Below are 26,148 nucleotides of genomic sequence, written 5' to 3' on the forward strand. Positions count from 1 at the left end.
TTTAAAATGGAAGCTTCAAAAAATCCCTCACTACAATTAAGCCCACCATGTCTTTGTAGATGTTGTGATGACGGAGCAGAAATTACACCAGTTCAATAGTGGGAAAAAGAAAATGCAAGAAAGCAAATACTGAAGCAAATAGTTGCGACAGATTAGCGATTTCACGCTACACAGTATTTAACAACAACAACAAAGTCTATGGCTAAACAGCTTGCCACCTTTACCTGTTTGCAGGAATATGTTCCTGAGGAGGCAGCACAGCTCAGCATTTTCCCATGAGACATTGGCAAAGCTCGTACCTTGAGGAACATGACTGGAGTTGTCCTGAACCAGCACTTCTCAGACAAGTTTTGTTCATGTATGAACAAACTTGGCAAAACTCTTGACTATCCTTCAGAACCCTATTTATGTTCCCTTCCTCCACACTCTAGTTATGGACAAGGGTCTAGCTTGCAAGAACTTAATTTACTCTTTAACACAGAACAACCTCCAATCTGGGATTTTTACTGTTGCTGAGGGGATGGTCACAGGCCATTTGTCCCGTTTGTCATCACCAATGCAAGGATCGTGTCGAATTGCTGGCTGTTGCTGCCCTATTACTTTTCAGATAGGTTCAGGTCCTTGCCCTTCTTCCTGCTTTAGTTTTCACTTCAGGTATGATGATCACACTCAGTCATGATCAGGCAGGTGAGGTGTCTCTAAAAACTATGCTGCAGTGCTGGAGTTCTTCTGCAGGCTGATGATGCTGTTGGTATCATCACAGAAAGTGGCAGCCCACTTGTGCTACTGCAGTGAAAGGGCTTTAGGCAGCCCTGCTAAAAGGAGATGGTTACAGACACCAGACCAACAGCTTAAGGGATACAGTCCACCTCTAAATACAGTGCACGAGAAAATACAGATCAGTAGCACAGTTACTTGGGTAATAATAACAATAGTATCATGTACTTCACCATGACTGAGCTAGATCTAACATCTGGCCATACAAAGACTTACCATGACCATGTCTCTGTCAGGCAGGCAAGCAGGGTACAATCTCTTCTCCACTCAAGTGTTCTAGACTGGCCAGTGGCCTTGTGGAATGCAAATTCCATGGCTGGACTGTCCTTTTTATCATCAAGCTGCAGAAGTCCTACCTGGGCTGGTTAACCAAACATTACACCCCACCTGTGCTCCCTCTCTGGGCCAGCTCCGTCCCTGGAGTGCACAGGGCCCTGTAGATCTGTACAAGCCACTACTGCCCCACATTCCTGCGTGGGCACAGGCCTGGAAGTACTGTAAAAGGCAGCAAGAGCCTCATGCACTGTCTTGAGACACAGTGTATTAGGCAGTAGAGCCTTACATGCACCCAGTTAGTCCTGGCAAAGGTAAAACTGATGGTTCACGTATGGAGGTCGCTACACAGAAGGCAAAATGGATTGGCACAGGGTAATACCCTGAACAGACATGAGAAAATAGGTAGATGCTCAGCAGCAGAAAAAAGTTTTGGTTTAGCCAAAGAATGACCACAAACAGTGCTGACAGTGATCACACTGAATTTATACCAGCCTTACAGTACAGTACGCTAAGGACTAAGAAAAAGCCAAATAAACCAAGACAGTAGTGGTACGGAAGAAAAAGAAACAACTTGAAAGAAAGCATGAAGACTATGTTAAATGATCAAGGAAATGGTACTGGTAATTATTTTTTATATTCTTTTAAAGAAATACAACTCTTCTACCAGTGCCTAAGTTAGTGAACTATTGAAGTGCCACTTGGCCACAGGCCTCTGAAAGACTGTTTCAGCTTGTCAAGGTGTGAGTCCCATCTTAAAGGTGAAAAATAATCGAAGCATCAGTGGACGCACCCAATCTCAAAAGTCTCATGCTCCTCCTTCTTTATTTAAATGAAATTTAATTAAAATAATCAAATTCAATAACAATTAAATAATTAATAAATAAAATAAATTTAATTTAAAATAATTACATTTAAATAAATTAAAAATTCACATCTCCAGCTGCTTAGGTGTTTGTATGACTACATTCTTCTCTCTTGCACTGTGGATGCAGAAGTTCAACCAACACTTACGGAGCCTTTCAACATATTTGGAGTTACTATTTTTTTAACTGAACTGCAAGACCGATTAATTAACATTTACATTCTCACACCTTGTACTGGGCTGAGAAAGCTTTAACTGTAGACTGCGTATCTGAACTGTCTGCTATGCTATTTTAAACCCACAGACAACTTACAAGGGGTCCATTGTTTCAAACTTTGTTTTGAACTTAACTGTATTTTTAAGTATCAGCTGCACACTACTGTAAAAAAACCAACTCAGCCAAAAACCAGGCTGGCAAGGAAACACTGAAAACAACACAATTCCCTCTTATTTTTCCACTTCTAGCTGCACAGCATGACTAAGAACGTCAGGAGGTTGTTGCGCCGCCTTCTTCCTCATCTTTACTGTAGACATGCTGCTGGTTCTCGTGGCTGATGTTTCAACAACCTAAACCAGCTGGAAAAAAATCAAAATGAACAGAATATTTAGTACCAAGTGTACCTCTCCTTCCACAAGCTACAAAGACTGTACAGTGATGATACACTGTATGTGGACAGCTTTTCCTCTACCACAAAACCAGGAAGCAACGCAGGAGTAACTACCTCTGCCATACTACTTGGCACGCTCAGTCAGGCTTTTTCCTGCCAAAGGAATACGGTCCCAAAGCTGCAGCAACTGCTCTCCAACTTGTGGTTCCAGCTCCTAGAAAGGATCAGGAAATCCGGGAAGTTATCTGCACTGCTACTATTGAGCATACAGAAACGATTTATTACTGAATTAGGTGAGGTTGCCGGTGATTGCTTTCAAACTTTCTACAAGAGCTCATCCCTTTTGCTATTGGGACAAACATTAGAACTCCCAGCAGAGCAAGGTTTTCTTACTAGGGCTCAGCAGGAGATAAAAACTTTCATAAGCCACCCTGGCCTAGAGGGTGTTTGGGGTGTTTCCATTCCCAGTGAGATGTCAGTTCTCACAAAGATAATTCCAGTGAACACACTGCCTCCATACACAAGAACAGACGCACCAGATACTTCGTACCTCCCACAGGCCACTCACTTACTAACTCAAGATCATTATTTTCCACATCTTTTAAGTTGAATTCCATCAAGTGTGGTGGAGAATGTGGAAAGAGAGGTCACAGGAAATACAGTGGCTGTCCTTTCCTTGTACTTCTTTCCTCCAGTTTCTTACAACTGGAGAGAGTTTCAGAGAAGAGAAGGTGAAACAAAAACTTTAGCTCTTGAGTCATCAAGATGTTTTGGGAGGGGATGGAGAGAGGGCAGAAACTGCCACAGAGAAATTCTGTGCCAATTCTCTGGCTTTTTGTAGTTGCAGTTAGAGCTTAACAGATTTGAGAATGGTCCTAAGCTTTACTCTGCCTCAAAACTCGGGATTCTCTTCAGGCTTTACAGAAAAAAGCTTTTAATTATGAACAGTTATTTGGGTGTAACAGACTGTCTAAGAGAATACATCTCAACCAAACACGGCACAAACCTCCAGAACTAAATTACAAAAAAACCCCAACTTCTTCTTTTTGGAAGCATCCACCTTTAAATCATTTTTTAAACACATAAGCAAGAAACTGTTTTGATCTTATCAAAATGTCTCCATTACTTCAGCGGTAATTCTGCATTCGCTGAAGGTACAATGCACCAATGAACTGGGATTCAGATTAGCAGACACACGAACAAGTGGCGATAAACTGAACAAGCCAATAAAAAATACACAGTTCTACCAAGTAAAGAAAACTTTAGAAGAGAGTAGCATTACCTGGCCATCTCTACTTATCTGTACTTTCTTACTGTCGTTCCACGGGTTGAGCAAATGGTGTGCAAACTGAAAAGGAATGCTTTCTTTTCGGATCCAGTCCACCTTAAACACACCTCCGAAACCAGCAGATCCCCAGTCTTGACTTTTCTCACGCCCAATTGCTGAACCCATTCTAGCAAACCCCTGGGACAAAAATGGAAAGAACAGACATAATGGGACCACATCTGTCTGCGGCAGAACGAGATAAATAACTGAACTTCCTGTGAAACTTTCAAAATAGTTTCAAAGTGATTAACACACTCTCCACCATGAAGCTGGAGCTTCCAAAATGTTTTACACCTAGAAAGTTAGAAGTAGCACTTCTTTTTCCACTTTAAATATGCCTTGTAGGGTTTGACCGTAAGGAATGTCTCTCAATGACAAAATTATCACTGAAGGTTTTTTGAGCTTCGTAACAGATTAAAAAGCTGTTGCAAAACCACCTGAAGCAGAAGGCAATCAAGATGAATATTCTAGTACAGAATAGTCCGTTAGACATTCACATTCCTCGTCAGCTGTAGGTTATTTTTGCAGAAATCCATTTGTTCCTTCTCGTGTTCCCTCTATGTTAACTTTTGCATAGAATCAGGAGAGTGTAGCTGTTCTTCCAAGAAAGAAGTCAAAGTTGCTTTTATTTCCTTCTTTAGTGAAGCTGGACAAAATTCCACCATGACAAGTGTTCAGAAAGAAAATGAAAGGAACCCCAAACCCGAGATAGCATTTAACTTACTTCAGGACACCCTGATTTGCCCACACCCCAACCAAACCAGAAGTGAACCCAACCCCACAGACAACGTATCAACTATTCAGGTGAATTGATGCAGTTACGATGCAGCAGTCCAAAAGATGCAGTTCACTGTGTAAATTAGCAGCACTCACTGCTGTTGTAAGACATGCAGTCCTAGATAGCTCAAGGCAGACTTACATGAGAATTAATGAAAGGAACAGTGGAAAAAAAATAAATGTGGACTAGAAAGAGACAGTTGGGACAACAGAAGATTAATAGGGAAGTTAATCCCACATTCCCATGAGGGTGCAGTGCCCTGTCACAACTGGAAGGGCAGGGCAAGGTCAACCACCTGCACTCCTGACGTCGGCGTGTCTTCCCTCCCCCGCTTCCCTGTCTGAGAGTGCCAATGCAACCGCCCATTTTCGGTATCAACTGGCTTGCTGAAAATTACTTGCCAATATTACACCTGCGTTTGCCAAATCATCGTACACAGTATGTCACTGCAGTCCTTCAGTGGTATTGCCAAGACAGCTGTGTTTTGGTTGGTTCCTTAGATTTTCAGTTCAGCTGATTTTTACAAAGAGCTTATATATGAAGAAGTAAGTGGGCCTTTCTTTACCTGGAACAACTGAATTTAGCTGGCTCAAAGCTAATGTGCAACTTTGCACTACCAGGTCAAGTTTTTAACTTCAAACTGACCAGAGATTTGACCAACAAACTGTTGACATATATCTCACTGAACATGAAGTCAAGACGCAGCTCTGGAAGAATCATGGCCAGCTTCCTAACTGGAAGTGAATAAAACCAGTTTTTATTAAGATTTTAATAAAGAAATGTATGAGTTTCCTGGCTTTAGAAAGCTATGACTTGCCTGTAACTCCTTGCTCACTTACAATACACACTTTGGCATGCAAAGAGTAGCAATCCCTGACTTTGTCAGGATTTTTGGGGCGCTTTTTGTTGTTTTAGAGGATTAATGTAGGGCATAAACATTATTCTGACTCATGATGTTTGGAGGCAATTCTGTCTCCGCCTTCGAGGGACAAACTGAGCTAACTAGAAGAGCATGTTTCAGAGAAGAATTAAATGCTCTTTCTTCAGCAAGCACAGACATTTGCACACTGCTCTGCTTCTCAGAAGGCCAGGAGTCATAAGCAAAGCTGTCCACACTACACACAGTCATCAGCTGCAGCCTCCTAAACCACCAACCACTGCTAATACTTAGTTTTAGATTAGGACTCACCTGAAAGCATCCAGACCCTTGAACAGAAAATATTAAGTAAACCAGGCTGCTCTCCCAAAAGGCTCCATTCAGTTTCCCTTCATTACTTGGCGTAGTGGACCATATTCCCTTCTGTTGAGAAATATCAATGTTCTGCAAGTTGCTGCTTTTCATTATAAAGTACCGAACTGGCCTATTTTGTCTTGGTGAAGGAGATCTGCAACCCTGGAAAAAATAAATTAAATTAATAAAGACAACAAAATAAACCAGGCTTTATTTCTGAAGCTTTACACACACGAACATGGAAATCCTTGACTGTGCTCCTCCCTTCCTCCTCCAGCTTCTAGAAGAAACGTAAAATCAGCTGGTCCTGTCTGAAATGGCTGTAAAATGTATCCGACGTCTATTTTACATTTTGAAAGCACTTCTCAACAATTCCTCTGTGAGGGGCCGAAAACAAGTAGAGCAGAATAGGAGTAAAAAGTTTAGTGATTAATTACAATCTGTTTAAGCCTGACACGCCTTGAGATGGCACCAAAATTTATCATCCTAGACTGCAGCCTACAGCACACCACTCCCATTTGTACCTTCAGGAAACATGTTTTCTTCCTTTTACACTGGCTCAACCTAAAAGCTGAAAAACTCAAGAGGAATTACTAAATCCTCCAGCGAGTCCATGAGGTTTCCTTTCAGTGATCTGTTTACTATCGCTGCAGTTTACCATTCAAGTATATGGGGACAATTATGACAATAAGCTCGTTAAATGTGTGCTTTGTTAAAATAACCCTCACAAAAAACCCCAAGCAGTCATAAGAAGGCAGGTAACACAGATAACACAATATTTAAAGAGAATCTGTATCAATGGATGCTGTTACAGAAACAGAAAGGCAGAATCCAAAACCTTCAGAAGTGTGTGTACAATGTACTAATTTAGTTGAAAAAAATTAATACACCTTCACCATTTATTAAAAAAAAAAAATCTCATTTTTTTACTTTGGATAGCTTTACCTCAGCAGTCCACAAATACTATCTTTGCTGTATTAAACTAGCGTAACAAGGATATTTAGTCTAGATTTTAAGTTCCAGAAGGAAGCATTATGCAGCTGTTATAAATGAAAAGTTAAGTCAGGTTCCTAATTTAGCAGTAAAATACCTAATTGTTGCAGAATGGTATCGGCAAGACATCCCTTTACTTTCGAAGAGCAGGGTGGTACTTTGGAGAACTCTACCTTTGCAGATACTGGAGAAGAAGGACCAGCACAGGGGCTGGGACAGCTGCCGCTGTCTGCAGGCTTCACTGAGGACTGAGCTGATCTGTCATCTGAGGATCGTCTGGAGAGCAAAACGTCTTTTTCTTTGTACTTCTTTGGCTGGTGGAGTGCAGGAGATGTAGATTTCACCGAAACTCTAAAAAGGACATGCCTTGAGTTTCACGAGCACTCACTGAACAATTCACACACATACCTGTCAGCCTACTGCATGACCACATGTATTACAGCAACTACAACATATATTAAACACTAACTAAAAACCCATACCGGTCATGCATTGTTTTTTAATGCTACTGCTAAACCTCGTCTGCTACTTCTCAAAGATCACAATTCATGGACAATATTCCTGACTGCTCTCTCAAACAGCAGGCCCATGTATGAAATACTTCTCAGTGAAACTACAATGCAGCATAGGACAGTATCACACCTTTCAACTGTACTGCCACTATTTCCACCTCCTTATTACTAGCAGAAATTTAAGTGATGCTTGCATACATAAATTGCAACCTATAGTGTCTAGAAGACCTCAACATCTTACTTTTCAGCACTAGAGGAGTCAGAGAATTCAGTTTCTGTTGAGCTTTTTCTACTGTTGGTTGACTTCCATGTAGATGCCAAAGGAAGCTCTTCACAAGTCACAGGTCTTGGTCTCTGGCCAATTCCTGAAGGCTGCTGCAGACCTGCAGACTGTTCTTCAGCACTCAGAACAGCTGTAATGGCTCTTACAGTTGTTTCATCAGCTTGAGACCACGGTTTAGAAGGAGCTCGCATACGACGCAGGAACAAACTGTGCCACTTCTGCCTGAGTTGCAACAGCATCCCAGCAGCCTGTAATGAATTCCAATTCTGTTACAGACTGATGAAAATTACATCAGGCAGGTGAGAGTACCCTCCTCTTTCCTATCAGGCAGCACCTCGCATTCCAGTGAGAACAAGGTCCAAACTGAAAGGCAAGACCAAGGTCTTGGGGAGGGGGAATAACTCTTTAAACTTAAAGTAAGATGTTAATTTACTTTTTTTTCCTTGGACGCAAGGTAATTTTTGGAACATTTCCTTTAGCTCTGTACTAAACTTAACATTGTATTGTAAATCCACAGATTTTTTTTCCTTTTTATCTTTCTAGAAAACCCACTTTTTTCATGCTTTATGCCCTTCCTATCAAATCAATCTGTACTCATGCACTCTTTAGTCATACCTGAGGGAAAAGAGCTCTAAGCGACATTTTTCTTACACAGACTTCTGCTCAAATGCAATGACTAAATTCAGAAGACTAGAGTCTAATTCCCATGTTATCAGAAATGCTTCCACTGAAAAAAAAAATTTTAAAAATCACTCTTCTGGACATGTCTAGGACAGACAGCATTATTATTAGAGCTGGTAAGTTCCAGGGTTTCATGATCCATAAACTACCTCCTACCACAGCCACAGCTCTTCAATGACCTAAAGCCTTCTGTTTCAAAGAGGTTTTTATTTCTCCTTCCGAAATCTGATAGCAACTTTCTTTCAGCAGCTCCAGCTTCAAGTGCTCCTTTTTCGATCCGATTGTGGTTATGCTCTCAGAGAAAGAAAAACACAATATGCCAATGTGACTGTTCTCTCAGCTCCTGTTCAGATTTTGGCTACCCCAACTCATGCTGTGGCCTGATGGAGCACCACACAGGCAGGACAGGAGGCCAGAAGGAGCAAAAGGGCCATTATGCAGCCACTATCCCCTGCAGCCTGCTGTCCCCTGCAGCCCTTATCTTTTGTCTGGCAGTCTCTTCAGAATGTGCTCACTTGTGGAAACAGACAAAACTGCCAAGCTCAGACACATAAAACATCATATTGCCCAGAAAGTTTCTGAAGCAGATCCAACAGCATCTGGACTGCTGAGGCTTTCCTGCTCCCTCATGTGAGAGACAGGACACCCACACTCCATGATGGAGGAAGAGGGAAGAGCACTCTCACTGTTGGATTAGGTGACCAATTATTTTTTGTCTTTTTGCTCATAGGTACAAGGTTTGAAAGGTATGGGTGGTAGGTTACAAAACCTTGCGACTTGCACGTTGAATACGTGAATTCATGTGACAGCTCTGGGCCAAAGGGGATTGAAGCCCTTTAACTCTTGATGAGCTCACGAAATATGGGTTAAATCACAGAGTACTTAGTTTGACAGACCCCAACGGACCATGACATTCTTAGAGAAAATTCCTGGCTACTCAAATGTTACAAAAACCTTTTTACATCTTTTTATAATCCTTCTACATGAAGCAAACACAGGAGTGATTTCTTACGTACTTCAGGGTCCAGTTTGAGCTGAAGCCATTCATCCAGCTTCAGTAGTGCCAGATCAGCAGTTGTTTTGTCCTCCATCTCACTGTCACTGCTATCATTAGATACCCCTCCCCCTGAATTAAAGAGAAAAGGTGCATTAGCATTTCTGTATTATTTCTACTTATATACAAAAACCTGAACACTACCATATTACCAGCAATAAATATTTTTCCTTCTAAAATTGACTTTACAATGTAAACTGTTGTAAAACTACTTCTTCTTTTCTGCAAATACACTGCAGAGTCTTTGCTCCAGATAGGAGCAATCAAGTAGCCAGACCTGCTGAAGATCCTACTGTGTAAAAACCTGTACTGATGTGGTCTGACTCAACACATGTACCTTCACCAGTATTCACAAGCCACTATCCAGCTGTTGCCTGAAGCTGTTTGTAAAACCACACATGGCTCTATTTCCTAGTAAAAGAGCAGATTTTTTTACTAGATTACTAGATAAAGACCTAGTAAGAAAAAAAAATTATAGATACGTATGGCTATTAATTAGGAATCCTTATTTCCTAGAGCGCAATTCAATCAGCATGAACACTATTCTAAGGTCAACAGTTTAAAAGCAAGACAGAAAAGCTTCACAAATAAGTTGGACTTTTAGTTTGATTCAACCTAGAGAACTAGCAGCAGTTATTTTTGCTTCCATTCCTACAGCACTCTATTTAAATAAGAAAAAAAAATTTCTATATATTCTCCATTACTTCTAGTTAACAGCACAGCTAATGGACATTAGAAATTATCAGTGGAAAATATCTTGAAAATGCATGTGTCAGCTAGAAGCAGTATGTCTTGTTTGCCACATTGATTGTTTCTGAATTATTCAGTTTGAATAATCTGGTCTGAAGTATCAAATAAAGCAGTCTGGAGAAAAAGAACACACGTGCTATGCTTCTCAGTACTAGTATTATCATTAGACATTGTGGCTGCATTCTCTCCTTACAAACTGCACTGTAGTTTCTGAGACCCCAGAACTGCGTCAATTATGGATATGAATCTGTAAGGAATCCCAAAACTGAGACATTTGTTACAGAACCTACAAACTATTCCTGAATAGCTACAAGAATCATTACACTGTTATTTCAGAAGTCGCCAACATATGCATTAAAAATGATTGAAAAAGAAGCTTTGCACATCACACACTGGTGCATGCCAATGGAAACATTCCAAATCCACACTCCAGTGTACCTCGGAAGGCTGAAGATGCCTGCAAGGCGTTACTTGGCAGTCTGGCTGGTCCACAGAAGAGGGACACGGTGACAGGTGTCACAACAGAGCAGCACCTGATGTTTGCTGTCTTGCGAGCTCTCGTCATTTTGTCATAGATAAGCCAGTCTGTAGGGAGGGCCTGGATGGCTGCAGCTTGTCCATCTGCTGGGGGAACCTGTGCAAGAGCAGATAAGACTGGGCTATTATACCCTCTACCTGTAGTTAGCATACATTTTAACATCTTTCTTATTTTATCCAGAGACATTGTGGATGCCTCAACCTGGCAGTGTTCAAGGCCAGGCTGCGTGGGGCTCTGAGCAACCTGGACTAGTGGAAGGTGTCCCTGCCCATGGCAGGGGGCTGGAATGAGATTAAGCAAATATGCAAATAAAAAAGCATGAGAGAATTCAACCAGATGCACAAATTATCCTACCACCATGAAACAAAATACTTTGCTTTAAAAAGAGATGTTAAAGAAGAAAAGTTTCAGAGCAGAACTTCTTGCTTTTAAGAGATTATATCTTTACAACAATTTTACAGCTAGGGGTGGTTTTTTGTCATTTTGCCTTGTTCCATCTAGAGAAAGGACTCATTGAAACAATGGAAAAATGAACCAACTCTAATTCTACCAACTGGTAGGAAAAGTATTTTCTAAAGCTGCAGTGTTTAATGCCCTTGCTGCCTTTAAATTACTGACAACTAGGAAAAGATGTTTCTAAAACATCTGATAGATTCTAGTGCTCTATTTTGTGAGCTATAAATTCAAAGTGATTTTACCTTGTTATACTGAGATTGACCAAGAACAGAGGTAGGATGAAATCGCACTTTCTTCTCCTTTGGTTCAGTCAACACCAGGCTTTCTCTGTCTACGTGCACAAGATTGGGATACATCCCGGCCACTAAGGCAGCTTTAATTACAGCCCAGTTCTCAGAGTTAGTATTAACATCTCTAATATCAGCTCCTCCTCTGGCTCTCACAAAACCTGTCAGAAGAACAGGACAAAACGGTGCCATGTTAGCTTGTGTTTGGTTCCCAAAAGGAATTTGAAAACAAAGGTGAAATAAACTACTAATTTGTTGCATCTTTCACCACTGCCAACCTTAACAGCATCAAGAAGAAACCATTACACTGAAATCCCTCCCGATAAGGGGCTGTAGACTAACACAGAATACAATTACTTTCTACAATACAAAGACATTTCCTATGGGAATAATTTACTAAAACATAATGACCCAAAGAAATTCATCTTGACACTGAAATGCAGTGCCATGTGGAGATGAGGATGCCTCCGGTTAGATCAGCCGCACTGCCTCATCTACACCACACCCCGCATCAACGTGTACGTGAAGGTCTGATTCAAATTAAGTAAGAAAAATGACACCAGTGAACATTATTTCTGTTACAATTTCTACAGGCTGGACTTTAAAACGAGGTTAAAATTTCTTCCAAGCTGTTTACCCGAGGCTCTAAGCTGGCCGAGCAGCTGTGTTCTCATTCCTACGATGATTTCCATCGTGGCTTGGGATAGGAAGTTCTTTTCACAGAAGGCTCTCTCCCAGCCATCAGCGCGCGCCTTCTGCCACACCTGAAAACGTTTTTTACATTTGCCTATCAGTTTGACTAGCTAAAACTAAAAAATGCATTTTAAAAAAATTACATTTATGTCAATAAAATGAAGGCAAAACCCACTCTGGAAGTAAATGCATCAAACTAGATTTTTTTTCTGTTCAAGAATTAGATTCTCTTTACCTGTTCACTCCAGTGATCATTACGTCAAGTTAAAATGATTAATTCAATAAAGATCATTACATTAAGATCATGATTTGAAGTTATCAGTGTAGTAGGATGTAAAGAGCCACAGTGTTGGCACATGGCTGGAACGCTCACAATCTTATAAGGTTTGGAAACATCAACAAAACATACCACAGAAAGTGTTCCCTCACACATTGATGAGTCCAACACACAGGAAAGCCACTAGGCAAAAATAACCTCTTCTCCAAGGCCTTAATCACAGTCCAGCACTCTACATCCAAGTTGACTGGTACATTATTTGCCTTGATGGGTGATCTCCTGTGATGAGTACTCTCTGAAATGAAATCCTACCTGGAAAGCCCTGAGCAGGGCCATGTGGTCACTGAACGTCCCTGCAGCAAAACGCTTCCTGCACAGCATGGCTGCACGCTTTTGGGAGGCCAGCGTGGGCAGCACAAAAGGGTCTTGGCCGGCAAGAGCACAGGCAATGGTCAGAACAGGATCCAGGCACTTCAGCACAACAGCATACAACACCATTTTACCCAGGTGTGGCTCTACAGGTAATTCAGTGAGGTGGTAACCAAGCTCAGTGAGATCTTCCCAAGGGTCCATGGCATCTATGGTCTGTTTATAAACAAACAAACAAAGGAGAGGGGGACAAGGACAGTGGACTAAATCAGTTTACAGTGAAAGCAGAAAGGATGTGAATACTGGGCATTAACCAGACTTGTTCCCAAACACTAAAACAGCAAGTCCAACTATTAACAGAGACGACTTTGAATCACTCTCTTCCCTGACACGGAAAAACACATCCCCCACACACAAAATGAAAACAGACAATAAACAAAAATTCAAAACATCCTGAAGTAATTAAAAACAGCTTCAATACAAACAGAAGCCAGTAGGATAGGCTGCTACACCACAAATATGGAATCAAATGAAATTCCCACCTAAACCTATTCCTTTCCTGACCTTAAGCATGTGCACAGCATTTCTGACAGTTACAGCAGGCGGAGGATCAGGAGCTTTCATAAGAAAGTCCACAACTGGACAATTAATTGGAGCCAGAAGCTTTGTGTATAAACAAATCTCCTGCAAGTTCAAAGGCAGAAGAAAAAAGGTTACTAAGACTTGGAAACAAACCCAACACACGATTTTTTGCAATTAATAGTATGGTTTGATGACATTAAATTTTTTAAAGTTACAATTGCAAACTGAACATGCACCTGAAGTGGCATTCTTAGAAGTTCTGGAGACTGAAATTCCAACATATTCTGAAATCGGAGCCTGCTGAAGAGACGAAAACAGACTCCAGGCTGACAGCGCCCAGCCCTTGAAAATAAAGTATGGGAAGTTGTGAAAATTAGGATTTTTTTCTAAAAAAACCCCAACCAACCAAAAGCCAGCAAAGAGACACGGAAACTTAGAACGGAAAAGCAGAAGCAGTTCTGTGAAGAAGGTGTTGCTAAGTGTAAGTCACACACAGAGTTTGAGTTTTCCAAGCGTGGATTATTTTTGATGGCATAGAAATTTTTTATTGTAATTTTAACCCAACACTGAGAAATCTGGAGAAACAAAAACAAGGCTTATCTAAGTAAAGGCTGTGGGTTTTTTGCTAACCTAAGACCAGTCCAAATCTCAATCATCCTTTGCTGTAAGGAATCTAAGCTGCGAACTTTGTTTCTTCCCTGCGCATCCCCCAAACTCAAGTTACTCTTGGAGTAAAAGGTAGAATAAAGATTAAATAGCTTGTGACTGAAGGGACAGAGACAGCAAATTCTCACATCCACACACAAATACTTGAAGCTTAATGCCAACAGAATTGATGAAACGGGTATTTGTTGCTACAAAACTTCCAAGCCCTCACCCACAGTGTAGGGAAGAATACGATCATGGCCTGTTAAGTCATGGATAGTTTGGAGAAAGTGAAATAGGCAGTCCTCTGCCCAAAGACAAGGTGTGAAAACAGGTGGACACTGTGACTGCTGGTGCTACGTGGGAGAAAGAGGAAGGAGAACAAATTAATGCAGAGGAATTCCTTGTGGAACAGGGGCATGAGATACCCCAGGAGAGCTTGGGCATCCCAGGGCTGTTGCACAAGTACCCCTGACGGGGCCTCAGGCTGAAGACAGGCTTGCAAGGCACCTGCTAGCCGGCAGCCTTGAACAGCCTTGGGAAAAGGCACACACTGGTCAGCTCCCCTGCTGCTTCGAGGCTTTCTCATGGGAAAGGGGCGTGAACTTTGAAAAAGTCTAACTTGGTGAAGGTAAACAATAAAACGGGAGCACGATGCTCAAATCGTATCGGTGTTCGTGTTGTGTCTCAGGCTGGCTCTCCTGCACCCGGGAGCCCCCCCCCGCTAAAAATTAATGGGGTGGAAAACAACCTAGACCTTTGGGAAATGCCTGAGCATCACTTTTCTACAACTTGGGAAATGATTCCAAGGAAATACATGCTGACCCCTACTCATCTGCAGAGAATGAGTGCTGGCCATTGTCCAACACGACACTGGACTAGGCTAGAAACAGTTATTATGCTGTGTGCTTTATTCTTAACACACAGGACGGTGGAGATCTGCGAAATAAGAACCATTATGAGGCATTTATTACCTGCCTTTTCTCTGGATAGCACTGGCTTTTGAAATCCACCCCATTCTTAGCACTGTAACACAGCTCAGTGCATCAAAAGACTTCTATAAAAACAAAGAAAGGAACATAAGCCCAAGACTGAATAGGGCACATGAAATAGAAGTTACTAGTTATTTAGATTACCAACAAAAGTTCTCTAAAAAGTATGACATAGTAATATATACAGCAGCTTCTGGCACAAAGATATCGTCTCAGTTTCCCGTGAATTTATGATGGTACCTCCTTTGCAGTATCTTTGTGCTACACAGTTTTCAAAATTAAACTTTTTCTAGTCAACAGGTAATTGCAAGTCAGTAAAAGATACGTCAGGTCTGCGTCCTGAGATATCACAAAGCAAGCAAAAATACATTATTATACCAAATAAAGTTTTCCTCTTTATCTCACTTGGAAATTACCTCCTTATTTTCCTAGATTTGATGTAAAATTACCAAAAGAAATTGTATTATAAGAACTTCAGAAATTTGGTGTGTGTATCTCCTACGAAATCCAACTCCATTTTCAAAGCCATACACTAGGTCTTAAAGTGCCTCGTTATGTTATCTCACTTTTCTTGAACAAGTAACTTAGGAATAGGCATGCAACACACCCAAAAAAGTGCTTAAAAGCTTAATGGGTTCTTTTTGGACTTGACACAATAGTAGGACAAAAGGAACTCCCAGTGTCCTCCAAGTCTCAGGAAGGTGGTGGTCTAAACGGAGGACTTGTTTTAAAAATCAAACCGAAATACTAAACTACAAAAAAAAAAAAAGATCCATCAACACCTCAACCTACGTTAGTTTTTACAGGGCTTTTAGACAGCTAGCTATTTACAGTGTTTGTCATAAAACAAATGGATGAGTGAGGTCTCAGTGAGGTCTGTTGCCTGACAGGCACTAGCTCTCAGCCTACTGATAAGTTAAAGAAAAAAGCTCTCCAAAATTTATGCACCGTGTGTTTTAGAATGGCACTAGGAAGTTCACTTCCCAAAGACAATTTAAGGCAGCCGTACCTCTTTCACCTTGCCTGAGTCAATGACAAACACAACATCACTGACTGTTACGCTGGTTTCTGCAATATTAGTAGAAAGAATCTGCAATGAAAAAACAACCAAACAACCAAAACTATAGTAACTGTAGAAGCAAAGGCAAAATAGATCACTGTCGCATCTGACCAAGCCCTCTGATACTTGCAATTTTGCGGACGCCAGAAGGTGGAGTTTCAAGCACTTTTTTCTGATCCAAAGTCTGCACACTCGAATGAAGCATGAAAACTTGGTATCTAATGCAAGACAAAAAGCGCGTTTTAAGGATCCTTTAAAGAAGCAATGGAAAGCCACAGAAACTAAAGGTTTTACCTGGGAGCATTATCAGCAAATCTCTTGTCATCAAAAAGAATGCGGTCCCTCAGGCTCACTATCTCATCATAACCAGGAAGAAATATTAAAATGGCTCCTAAAGAAGGAAGTGCGTTTGCAGAGTTAAACAGAAGATTCAAACATATGTCAGCGCCACGTAGACCAGCACTCGGAAGGTTTTAACTTTTGGGGATTTCCAAAGAGCAAGCAGGATTCATCAGAAGCTGAATCCACAACAATTCACTGGGAGTGTGGGTATTTACCTACCCGCATCACAGCTACGACAGATGCTGTGGAGTAAGTGCATGGTCAGATCCAGATCCACTTTTTCATCATCAAAGCTGTGATGATAAGCTGTCAGTAGCTCTCTGTCCTCTGCACTAAGGTCACTACCACTTTTTTGGACCAGGGAACTTTCATCCAGATTTCCAAATCCGAATGAAGCACTGTAATAAAAAAATACGCAGAAGGCTGTTCCCTCCAGGTTTGCATTCAGCCATCAACTCAAACTTAGATCAAGACCAACATGACCACCGGTCTTGAATTTTTATTTTTAAGTGTAGCAGAAGAGAATCACAGTACTAGTACTGTTCACTGACTTAAATGTTAACCCAACAAAGCATGCAACTTCCAATTTTCAGTGTTAACTTTAGTTTTCTTAAACTTCATTGAGACACAACCGTAAGTGAATGAAAGTTTGAAGACATTTCTCGTTTATCAGTTCAAGGAAAAATATTTAAAAGATAAGTATTTTCCAAAAATTTCCCACTAGCAGAAACTACACTAAGAGAAATTAGAATAATGTAACCTTTACAAAACACTACCTCAACTCTGATAGCTTAAGTCAATCAAAGAAGCATTCTTGAATGGCCTAGTGTACACGTTACTTCGATAAAGTTTCTTTACTATGTCTATTGTGTATCAACAATACACAGATAAAAACACGTGACAGATTTGTTTCCAAAATAAGCATGTGAAGATAAAATGGTTCATAGTATAGAATCAGCAGGTTGTGCTAACCTAAACAACATGACACTGACTACAAACGTTTTTGTTCTTTGCTTTTGAAATATTCCTATTCTCAAAAAAAAGGTATTGCTATTTAGCCCAGATTTTAAAGCATAAAAAGCTAAAACCTGCTCTGATTAAAAGAACACAAACCTCAAATTTCCCTTCACCACAACTCCTTCTGCAAAGCAGTTACAGCTTACCTGTAGGATTCCAACAGATCAACAACCTCTGTCTGTCTGAAGCGCCTAGCCCAGTCCACAGCCGTCCTGAAAGAGTGGCACAAGTATTCTGACCAGATTTTCCACTTCAAAAGACGAGTATGAATAGCACATCATGTGAGGAGACAGCTGGCACCACACTTTTGTGTCCATTTCTGTATTGCTAGCAATGCTGTTACTGCTGGATCTGCAACTTCCCATTCTGAAGTGCATGAACACGCGTAACAGCGACCCGATTTTCAGGTAACTCAGTTCCTTACCACACAAGAGTGTCAGTTTTACACAGGAGGACAACACAAACATGCACAAGGAAACGTGGAACAAGGAACAGTGTGCCATTCCTTTAAAAAGCCCACACCAGTGTGCAGAGATCAGACCTGCCTGTTTGCAGTACCCTTTAAGTCGTCCCAAAAAGTCACACCCCAGGCGTTTTTCATCAAAATGTGGGAAAATACTGGGCTATTTCATGCCTTTCAGAAGTTGTCCTCCTCACAGTGCAGTTCACTGGTTTACCTTTAAACTGCATTCCTTCCCAAGTTTTTCAAGTGTTGGAACAAATATCAGAGCCCTGGAATCCTAATTCTTAGCCTTCCATACTACAACTACTTACTGTACTTCCTGTTTATATGAAGACACACTTCATGACCACAAAGCTTGAGTCTTCACAGATTCACAAATATTTTTACATGCTACAGCATATTTAGAAACATAACACAAAGATCTTCTTACACAGGTAACTCCATGAAAATAAGAATCACCAAACATTCTGGTGGAATCCAGCAGATTACAGTCTTTCCACTAACCAGTGTCTTAAATAAGACACACTGAAACCAAGCTTATAGCCCATAATCAAGACCGTGTAATTAAGAATTCCATGTAGAATTTATGGAAAACAATGTGCTTCAACAGAAGTTAGAAATGGTTTAGGCTGTCAAAATCTATAGCTCTTACAGCAGTCTGGTAAGTTAGCAAATTAATTCAGATGTTACAGAATTTTCTTTCTCTCTCCTATGTTGACAAATAAATCTATCTTTTGGTTTCTCTGTTTGTTTGTTACCAGCCATTGGATGATTTGCAGTGGATACTTGCTCCCATACTGATCAGCTGTTCTACTTGACTCAAAAAGCCTCTCCCTGAAGAAATCATCAGAGCAGTCGCGCCGGTCTCACTGTGCCTATAATCAACTGAGAAGTAAAAAAAAAAAATCAGCAAACCCAAGAGAAATGTTATTTTTTTTTCAAAATATTCTACAAATATTGCTTTCAAATTCCAGCCCAAAGAGAATTTGTTTCCTCACTCATCTCTGCAGTCAGCTCATGGGAGTTCCACATTGTTTTAGAAGCACACTTCTGCCAATACTTCGAAACAACAACAATGAACTAAACAACTCATTAATTCTGCTAGCCCTATTCATTTTTTCAGTAGGCATCAGAATGCAAAGTAACAACATTTGAAACTGAAGACGAAAGTAGCCACAGAAATTTAAATGAATTTGTGGTTGCTTTTTTGTTATGTAATAACATACAAAACTTACCACTGACATTTTCAGTTAAAATTAGATGGAACACCTGAGCAAAGGAATCAATATCTTTATGCAACCAGATGTCAGACAGACAGGAATCCATTTCTTTTACTATCCACGGTTCAAGGCAATTCACATCTTTTTCAGCCTGAGGAGAAAAAACAACACTGAAAGATGAATCTCTTCCAAGAGGTGTCTTTATTCTCACACATTACCCACAAAGAATTTGAACAGCTAGTTTTCCCAGCAGCAATCAGAAATCCACCACTCAGGCATCAGTTAAAGCACTGACTGTGTCCTATGCAAGTACTCACACAGGGGCAGTCGAGCCATTTGATCTGAGGAAAAGCTGCATACAACCACCGTAACCGAAAAGCCCACTTCAGCCAGAGCAGCTCGTCCTAGTAAAGCGACCCTTAAAACGCGTTAATACCTGAGAGCCTACGGCGCTTCAGATAACACACTTTAAACGGCTAGTAATGGAACACAAACATAAACTTCTCTTGCAACAAAAGGAAAATCTTACCAGTTGATTAAATACTGTGTCACCACCATCATCCAACAGACTGTACTCTTCATTTGCCCTTGGAACTGATTTTTGTCTCCGACATGCCAGTTTGTTGGTGTTTTCTTGAGCGGAACACCACTCAGCAAGAGTGATTTTCTGTTTCTCTTCTAGAATGCAAAGTATTTCCCAAGAAATTTTTAGAGTCATCTTTATTATCCATTGTTTTCTATTAAAAAATAATTACAGCAGCTCCAAGTTTTACCTATTCAGCTTTATTTAATCTACAATGCTGCTACAGTCCAACATAAATGACGTGTTTAAGGGTACCCAAAGGGCACCACTGCAAACAAGTGCTGTGAGAAGAAGGCAAACCCCACCATTTTGGTGTTTAACCCCCTAAGCCTCCATTATTCCAAATTACTGCAGTCAAAGGAGCTTCCTAAGGAATTACCTTCTACACAATCTCAGCCCAGATCTTTCTCCAGAAGTGGAATGCCAGAGACAAGTGATACAGCCCCTGCACGTAACAACTTATTTTTGTATGCAAGTGGAAGAAACAGTAGAAGACACCAGTGTCTAACTGAACTTTTCTATCCACAGGGATCAGAGCTGAGCACTGGGATAAACATCCAGTTAGGACTGTATGTTTTAGCTTGGGGTTTGCCTTTTTTTAAAATTTTCTTTAAATGATCATTAGGATCATGACTTTCAGTTGCCAGAAAAACTGCTGAAGTAATAGCTACTTAATCAACTGAAAACCAATTATATTTAGTTTAAGAGTATGAATGCGTATTAAAAAATACATCCACGTCTGAAGAATGCAGTGAAAAATACTAATAGGAACAACTTGTACATTTTGTGCAAGATGTACAAAATCCTGCCTCCTTTAACAGCTGCACTTGAATTTGCACCCAAAGGTACAGAGCATCCTCTGCTCCTGTAGTTTTCATGTGGGCAGAGCCCCCAATTATATGTAATTCTACACCATAATAATTAGAAAAAATAAGACATTTATCAACTGAAAGTAAAAAGAATGCAACCACTGAATCAAAGTGAATTTTCTTCTTTAATTGCATGAACTTCCATGAACATTACATTTCAATAATGCAAATGCTGAGAGCTTAAAGACACTTGCTGTCATCTAATCACGTCTCACTTCATCTCCTGACTTTGGAATTTTAACACAAAATCATCCTGTTAATCGTTTGTTCAATCAAGCAATGCTTCTCATTGCCAACCCTTACGATTAACTAGGTCACCAACCTTGCTGCTTCTCTTTTTTGTACTTTACCATCCCTTTGTTTGTATACCCAGTGCTTCGCAAAATGTCCTCTAGAAACATCTCTTTAACTTCAAAAGGTCTTCCTTGGACTGAAAGTACAAAAATTCCATAAAAGATGAGATATTCCCCAGCTTCACTTAGAGCATTATTTTTTAAAAAAAATTATCTTCAATGGAGTTCATTTTTCTTAAAATTATACAAAACATTTCCAAAGTCAAATGCTATCTTGTTTCTCATTAACCTCTTCAATTATATCAGCTGTTATAGCAAGAGATGTTCATAAGATTCAGAGTTATTAACTGCAATTTTTTAAAATGAGAAGAAGAAAACAGCCATTTTTGTTTAGGGTTACAAACAAGAACTCACCACGTAAGCCTGCCACCTGGAGTAAAAACACAATTATTTAACAAGCAATTAATACAGCTTTGTGCAAGACTCCACAAGGAGACAGTACATCTTTGTGTTGAACTACTTTCTTTCATGAGAAGTATGTGAGGAGATAGACTTTTCTCAGTGTCCTCAACTGATTCAGCAAAGCTGGGCTTTCTTTACTGAATACTTCTGGACAGATGAGACATCCCAGTGGCCTTTACCTCCTAATAATTTATCCTTCTTTTTCAACATGACTCTTTTCTAGACCTTATCTGTGAACACTAAAGGATGCTTTTCGCATGAAGAATTCAAATCTTGACATTTTGATTTCTGGTCCCTTAAGATGACTTTAGATCACTCAGGATTTTCCTTCAGAAAGAACCATCTACAGTTCACATACTTCAAGAAGCTGTCATAGAGGAAGCCTTCCAACACCCAGCACAAACTCTGTGTACTACAGCAATCCACAACTACAAAATGTTGGTTTCTGTGGTCAGGATTTTGTCAGCCATATTGCTGAAGGAGAAGCAAACCTTTTTCATTACATTAACAGACAGAAGTCTAAAGCCACTTCTTTTAATTCTTAAATTCTCAAAAACAAAAAAGGAAAAAACATCTTTCCAATTGCTATTGGCCTGCTACACAACCAGCATAACCACTGTGGTAAACTGGAGCGACTCTCAGCAGAATTTCCAAAACAAATATACTCATCTAAAAGAATAGGAAGCTGCAAGAAGAGTAAACTGGAAAGCCACACAACAATCACAGCTGAGGCTCTCCCTTGCAAAAAAAAAATTCAGAGAACATGAAATCATGTGTAATTGAGACAGATTCCTGTCTCAAACAAGTTGCAAGCCTTATTTTACTAGGCAGAAGTTCAGAACTGGGAACTAGAAAGAAACACTTCTATCTGTAAAAAAAACCAACGAGGTTTCCTTGTCACGAACATTTGCTAAAACAAACCAATAACTGATTCCACCCATTTCCTAGAACTGTTGAGATTTTTAAAAAAACAGGCTGACATGCAGAGAGTCTACCTGATTGTCAAATAAAGCATTTCTCTTAAAAGCTACGGTTGAAAATACAATAAACTTGGACATCATTGTTGAAAAAGGAAGAGGACTGCAAGCTGCCAGAGGAGGTCACCCATGCAGAAAACCTGCAAGCCAGGAGGGTGGGAAAAACAAAACAAGCCCACGCAAACCCCCCATCTCCCACACATCTGTGTTTTGCCTCTCCTAAAGATCAGTCAAATGAAATTAAAGCAGCAATAATGGGAACTTTTCTTTGCATCTGAAAGTCATCTAACTGCAGGTAACTGAGGCTGACCATAAACTAACAGAAACTGGATGTCTTTTCTGAGTATTTACCCAGAGGAACAGCTACTAATTTCCTTTAAAACAAAGAATCATGTGATTGAAGCAGGAAACCAAACCTGCCTAGGCCTCCTGTATTTCTCAACTGAACAGGTACAGTTATCTGCGATTCGTCCAGTAACAACCTTTATGAGATCTGAAGAATTAGAATCTGCTGCAATGTATTAATATGCATCACACTAATGTAGCTCCTAAGTCCTGTACCAGCATGGAGACAGCACTTCAGTAACCTTTTCCTACTTCTTGAATTAAACGTGGACAGGGCCAGGACATTCCTGCATTCACAGAACTCCCAGCGATAAAAACACTTCCCTCTGAAGCAGGCGCAAATAGTTAAGAAACAAGAAACCTGAAGACACAAAGAACAGGCACTGCTGTAATTCTCAGTGTATTCACCACGTGCCTTTACTCAGAGTAGTTTGCTACAGTTCACTGAAATCTGTGAGCCTGGGGCAGTTATACTCAGATTTAAGAGTTAAGAGAAGTACTTACTGTGTATTACTGGGCAGCTTCCAAAATACCTAATAAAAAGATTTGCATCTAGAGCAGCACTAGAAATAATTAGTTTTAAATTATTCTGGTTTTGCAGCACATCTCTCAGTTTTATTAGCAAGAAGTCGCTGAACCTATCCCTCTCATGTACTTCATCCTGTAATAAAAGGAAAAAAAAACAAGAGATAAAAAAACATCACAGATTCAAGATCATAACTTCTGACAAATACAAACCTTTTTTTTTAAAAAATAAAATACATGATTTGGTGGTACATTACAGAGGCCTTAAAATATGTAAATCTAGCTTAAGGTAAGGGGTTTTTTTTAAACTATCCACAAGCAAAAAAAAAAGTTTCAAAAAGTTTTTATCAGAGCAGAGCACGCTACAATGCACAAGCCACACACACCTTAATCAGAGGCCAAAGTAAATGTCTGAAAGCTCTCTAATTTTGTACTGGAAGCCAAATTTCAAGAAAAGGTCACAAACCACAAATCCTACAAATCTTATTTTAATAAATTCTCACTTCACAACTGAAGAGCATTTAAAGAAATGAATGACACCACATAATCAGAAAAAAAGACATTGCTTAGACAAGTCATACACAAAGCCTATAAATTAAGGACGTAACTGGTTAATCATCTTTGTCATTCTTCTGTTTTGTTTTGTATTATGAATGAATGAAACAAGGACTCAAATACAAGGTTTGTAGGCTGACATCAAGAATTAACAGACCACTCTCATGCTTTTTTAACTCTGATAAACAGGTAGGCACCTAAACTTACCATGACTTTTTTGTCTTCAGTAGTGGAATACTTAAATCTTGCCATAAACATTCTGGTTCCCCTTACTTATGGAATTCCACAATAGGAATATTAACACAATCATAAATGAATGCTCCTGAACAATTTGCTAGCAATTAGATTGCACATTATCTTGGAAACACTGGGCAAACAAATGGACTGAAAACCTGGTATTGCTGAAACAAATACACGATAACAGAAATTCTGACACAATCATATCACATTTAAGCCTCCCTAAGGCTTTTCTGCTGACAGAGGAATTTCAGAAAAATTTACACTTCTGTCCTCAACTCCTCCTGATTCCACACCTAATTACTGGCATGAACATAAAATAAGACGTTTTTCCAGGGAAAAACACAAGCAAACACACAGAAAAGCACCAAAACGCACAAAACATGCATGCTACACTAAGGACCCAGAGAGTCTTTAAAGTCAATTCAGATTCCACCAAACAAAACCACTGAAAACGCTCAGCAAATTTGAATAAAACAAACGAGGACCTCATTTTCCAATTAACAAGCAACACATGAAAGACCACAGGATGCTCACCACAATCACATGCGTCACAGTGGAGAGGGTGCTGTCTCCTGCCATCAGCGTGCGAAGGAGCATGTCATTAGTGCAGAATGTTACCAGTGTCCTTGGAGAAACCCTATGGAACAGAGCACAGAGACGACTCAGGGGTTTTGCACCACTCAAAGGCTGCTAGCAGCTTTCCATGGCTCAAAAATTAAGCAGCTGCTGACCAGAAGAGACATTACAGTTCTCTCACCAAAGAACTCCTGCATACCACTTGTTTTCAAACTGTGCCTATTCCCAGACATTTCCTAACAACTCTTAGTGCTTGCGCTCCTAACTTTGAACAATGGATTAATTGGAAACATCAGATTTTAGTAAGTAAGAAAGTTAAACAGAACCATGAGAAACAGTCATTCTCCATGTCATTCAATTTACTAGAAAATCCCATGTGGAAAACCAGGTTCCAATTCCTCAGCATATGTTTGGATATAGCCTTTGTATTTGCCTACACGTGGTGGGATGAGCCTGGCTGGATGCCAGGTGCCACCCAAGCCACTCTATCCCTCCTCTCCTGAGCTGGGCAGGGGAGAGGAAATACAATGGAAGACTCACAGGGTCAGGACCAGGATAAGGAGAACACGGGTCTCTCCCATGGGCAACAGTCCTCCATGAGCTTCTCCAGCATGAGTCCTTCCCATGGGCTGCAGGTCTTCATAAAAGGGACCTGCTCCAGCACAGGTCCCTTTCCACAGGGTGCAGTCCCTCAGGAACAGCCTGCTCCAGCGTGGGACCCCCACAGGGCCACAATCCTGACAGCAAACTGGGGGCTCTCCCCACAGGGCCACAGGTCCTGCCAGGAGCCTGCTCCAACATCGGCTTCCCAGAGGATCACAGCCTCTTTCAAGCACCCACCCGCTGCAACACGGAGTCCTGCATGGGCTGCAGGGGGATCCCCGCTGCACCAGGCACCTCCATGGGCTGCAGGAGCACAGCTGCCTCACCATGGGCTGCATCCCGGGCTGCTCTGGCACCTGGAGCACCTCCTCCCCTCCCGCACTGACCTTCCCATCTGCAGAGGTGCTCCTCTCACCTGCGCTCGCTGCTCTCCTTGGACTGCGGCCTCTGTTGTGCAGGCTTTTGTCCCCCATTCCCTGCTGTCCCAGAGGCACTACCACCATCACAGATGGGCTCAGCCTTGGCCAGAGGCAGGTCCGTCCTGGCTGGCACTGTCTCTGTCACACACAGGGAAGGCTTCTGGCACCTTCTCACAGAAAGCCGCCCCACAGCTCCCAAAGCCTTGTCACGCGAACCTAATACACTACAGCTGACTAAATCTCAAAGCAATCAGCTGATCCTTTGGTTTTTCAGGAAGTCAAAATACTGAAGTGTAACTATTCTACACCTGGGGCAGAGTTAGCTGCCCCAGTACAAACAGCAATTGTCACTACTTTCGCTGGTGCTGCCATCCCAAAGGAACCAAAAAGTTCCTTTGTACTGTCCTCCACAGCTCTTTCTGGAAGACCATTAAGAAAACTTTAAAAATTAGACTTCTTTCTTACTATAAGCACCCCTAAACACCTCCACTCCAGATCTTTTCCGTGCACAGCTGGAAATATTGTCATCTCTCCCTTTTAGTGTTTCTCCGGAGTAAATGCATTGATTCTTCTCAAGATGGATTTTCTTCCATTTTCATCTGACTTTGCTCTTCTTCTGCCAGCACAG

General features: G+C 40.8%; 1 protein-coding gene across 2 annotated transcripts in view; it reads right to left on the minus strand.

The window, feature by feature from the left end:
- Positions 1–450: 450 nt before the first annotated feature.
- LOC125319932 (3'-5' RNA helicase YTHDC2-like) overlaps positions 451–26,148 on the minus strand; it is a 30,859-nt gene continuing 5,161 nt past the window's right edge. For both annotated transcript variants that reach the window (XM_048291714.1, XM_048291715.1), the window contains 25 exons: positions 24,457–24,559; positions 23,107–23,263; positions 20,848–20,955; positions 19,603–19,751; positions 19,089–19,224; positions 18,612–18,738; positions 17,537–17,602; positions 16,593–16,771; positions 16,326–16,422; positions 16,162–16,249; positions 15,981–16,061; positions 14,954–15,036; positions 13,571–13,676; positions 13,317–13,436; positions 12,696–12,968; positions 12,051–12,177; positions 11,369–11,574; positions 10,571–10,766; positions 9,345–9,454; positions 7,606–7,895; positions 7,026–7,203; positions 5,818–6,021; positions 3,806–3,988; positions 2,638–2,737; positions 451–2,491 (listed from right to left, as the gene is read on the minus strand). In XM_048291714.1, coding sequence (XP_048147671.1) covers positions 2,648–2,737; positions 3,806–3,988; positions 5,818–6,021; positions 7,026–7,203; positions 7,606–7,895; positions 9,345–9,454; positions 10,571–10,766; positions 11,369–11,574; positions 12,051–12,177; positions 12,696–12,968; positions 13,317–13,436; positions 13,571–13,676; positions 14,954–15,036; positions 15,981–16,061; positions 16,162–16,249; positions 16,326–16,422; positions 16,593–16,771; positions 17,537–17,602; positions 18,612–18,738; positions 19,089–19,224; positions 19,603–19,751; positions 20,848–20,955; positions 23,107–23,263; positions 24,457–24,559 — 3,457 coding nt within the window. In that variant the 3' untranslated portion in view covers positions 451–2,491; positions 2,638–2,647. The remainder of the gene's footprint in view (positions 2,492–2,637; positions 2,738–3,805; positions 3,989–5,817; positions 6,022–7,025; positions 7,204–7,605; positions 7,896–9,344; positions 9,455–10,570; positions 10,767–11,368; positions 11,575–12,050; positions 12,178–12,695; positions 12,969–13,316; positions 13,437–13,570; positions 13,677–14,953; positions 15,037–15,980; positions 16,062–16,161; positions 16,250–16,325; positions 16,423–16,592; positions 16,772–17,536; positions 17,603–18,611; positions 18,739–19,088; positions 19,225–19,602; positions 19,752–20,847; positions 20,956–23,106; positions 23,264–24,456; positions 24,560–26,148) is intronic.

The sequence above is a fragment of the Corvus hawaiiensis genome, chromosome Z (genome assembly GCF_020740725.1).
Source record: "Corvus hawaiiensis isolate bCorHaw1 chromosome Z, bCorHaw1.pri.cur, whole genome shotgun sequence".
NCBI lineage: Eukaryota > Metazoa > Chordata > Aves > Passeriformes > Corvidae > Corvus > Corvus hawaiiensis.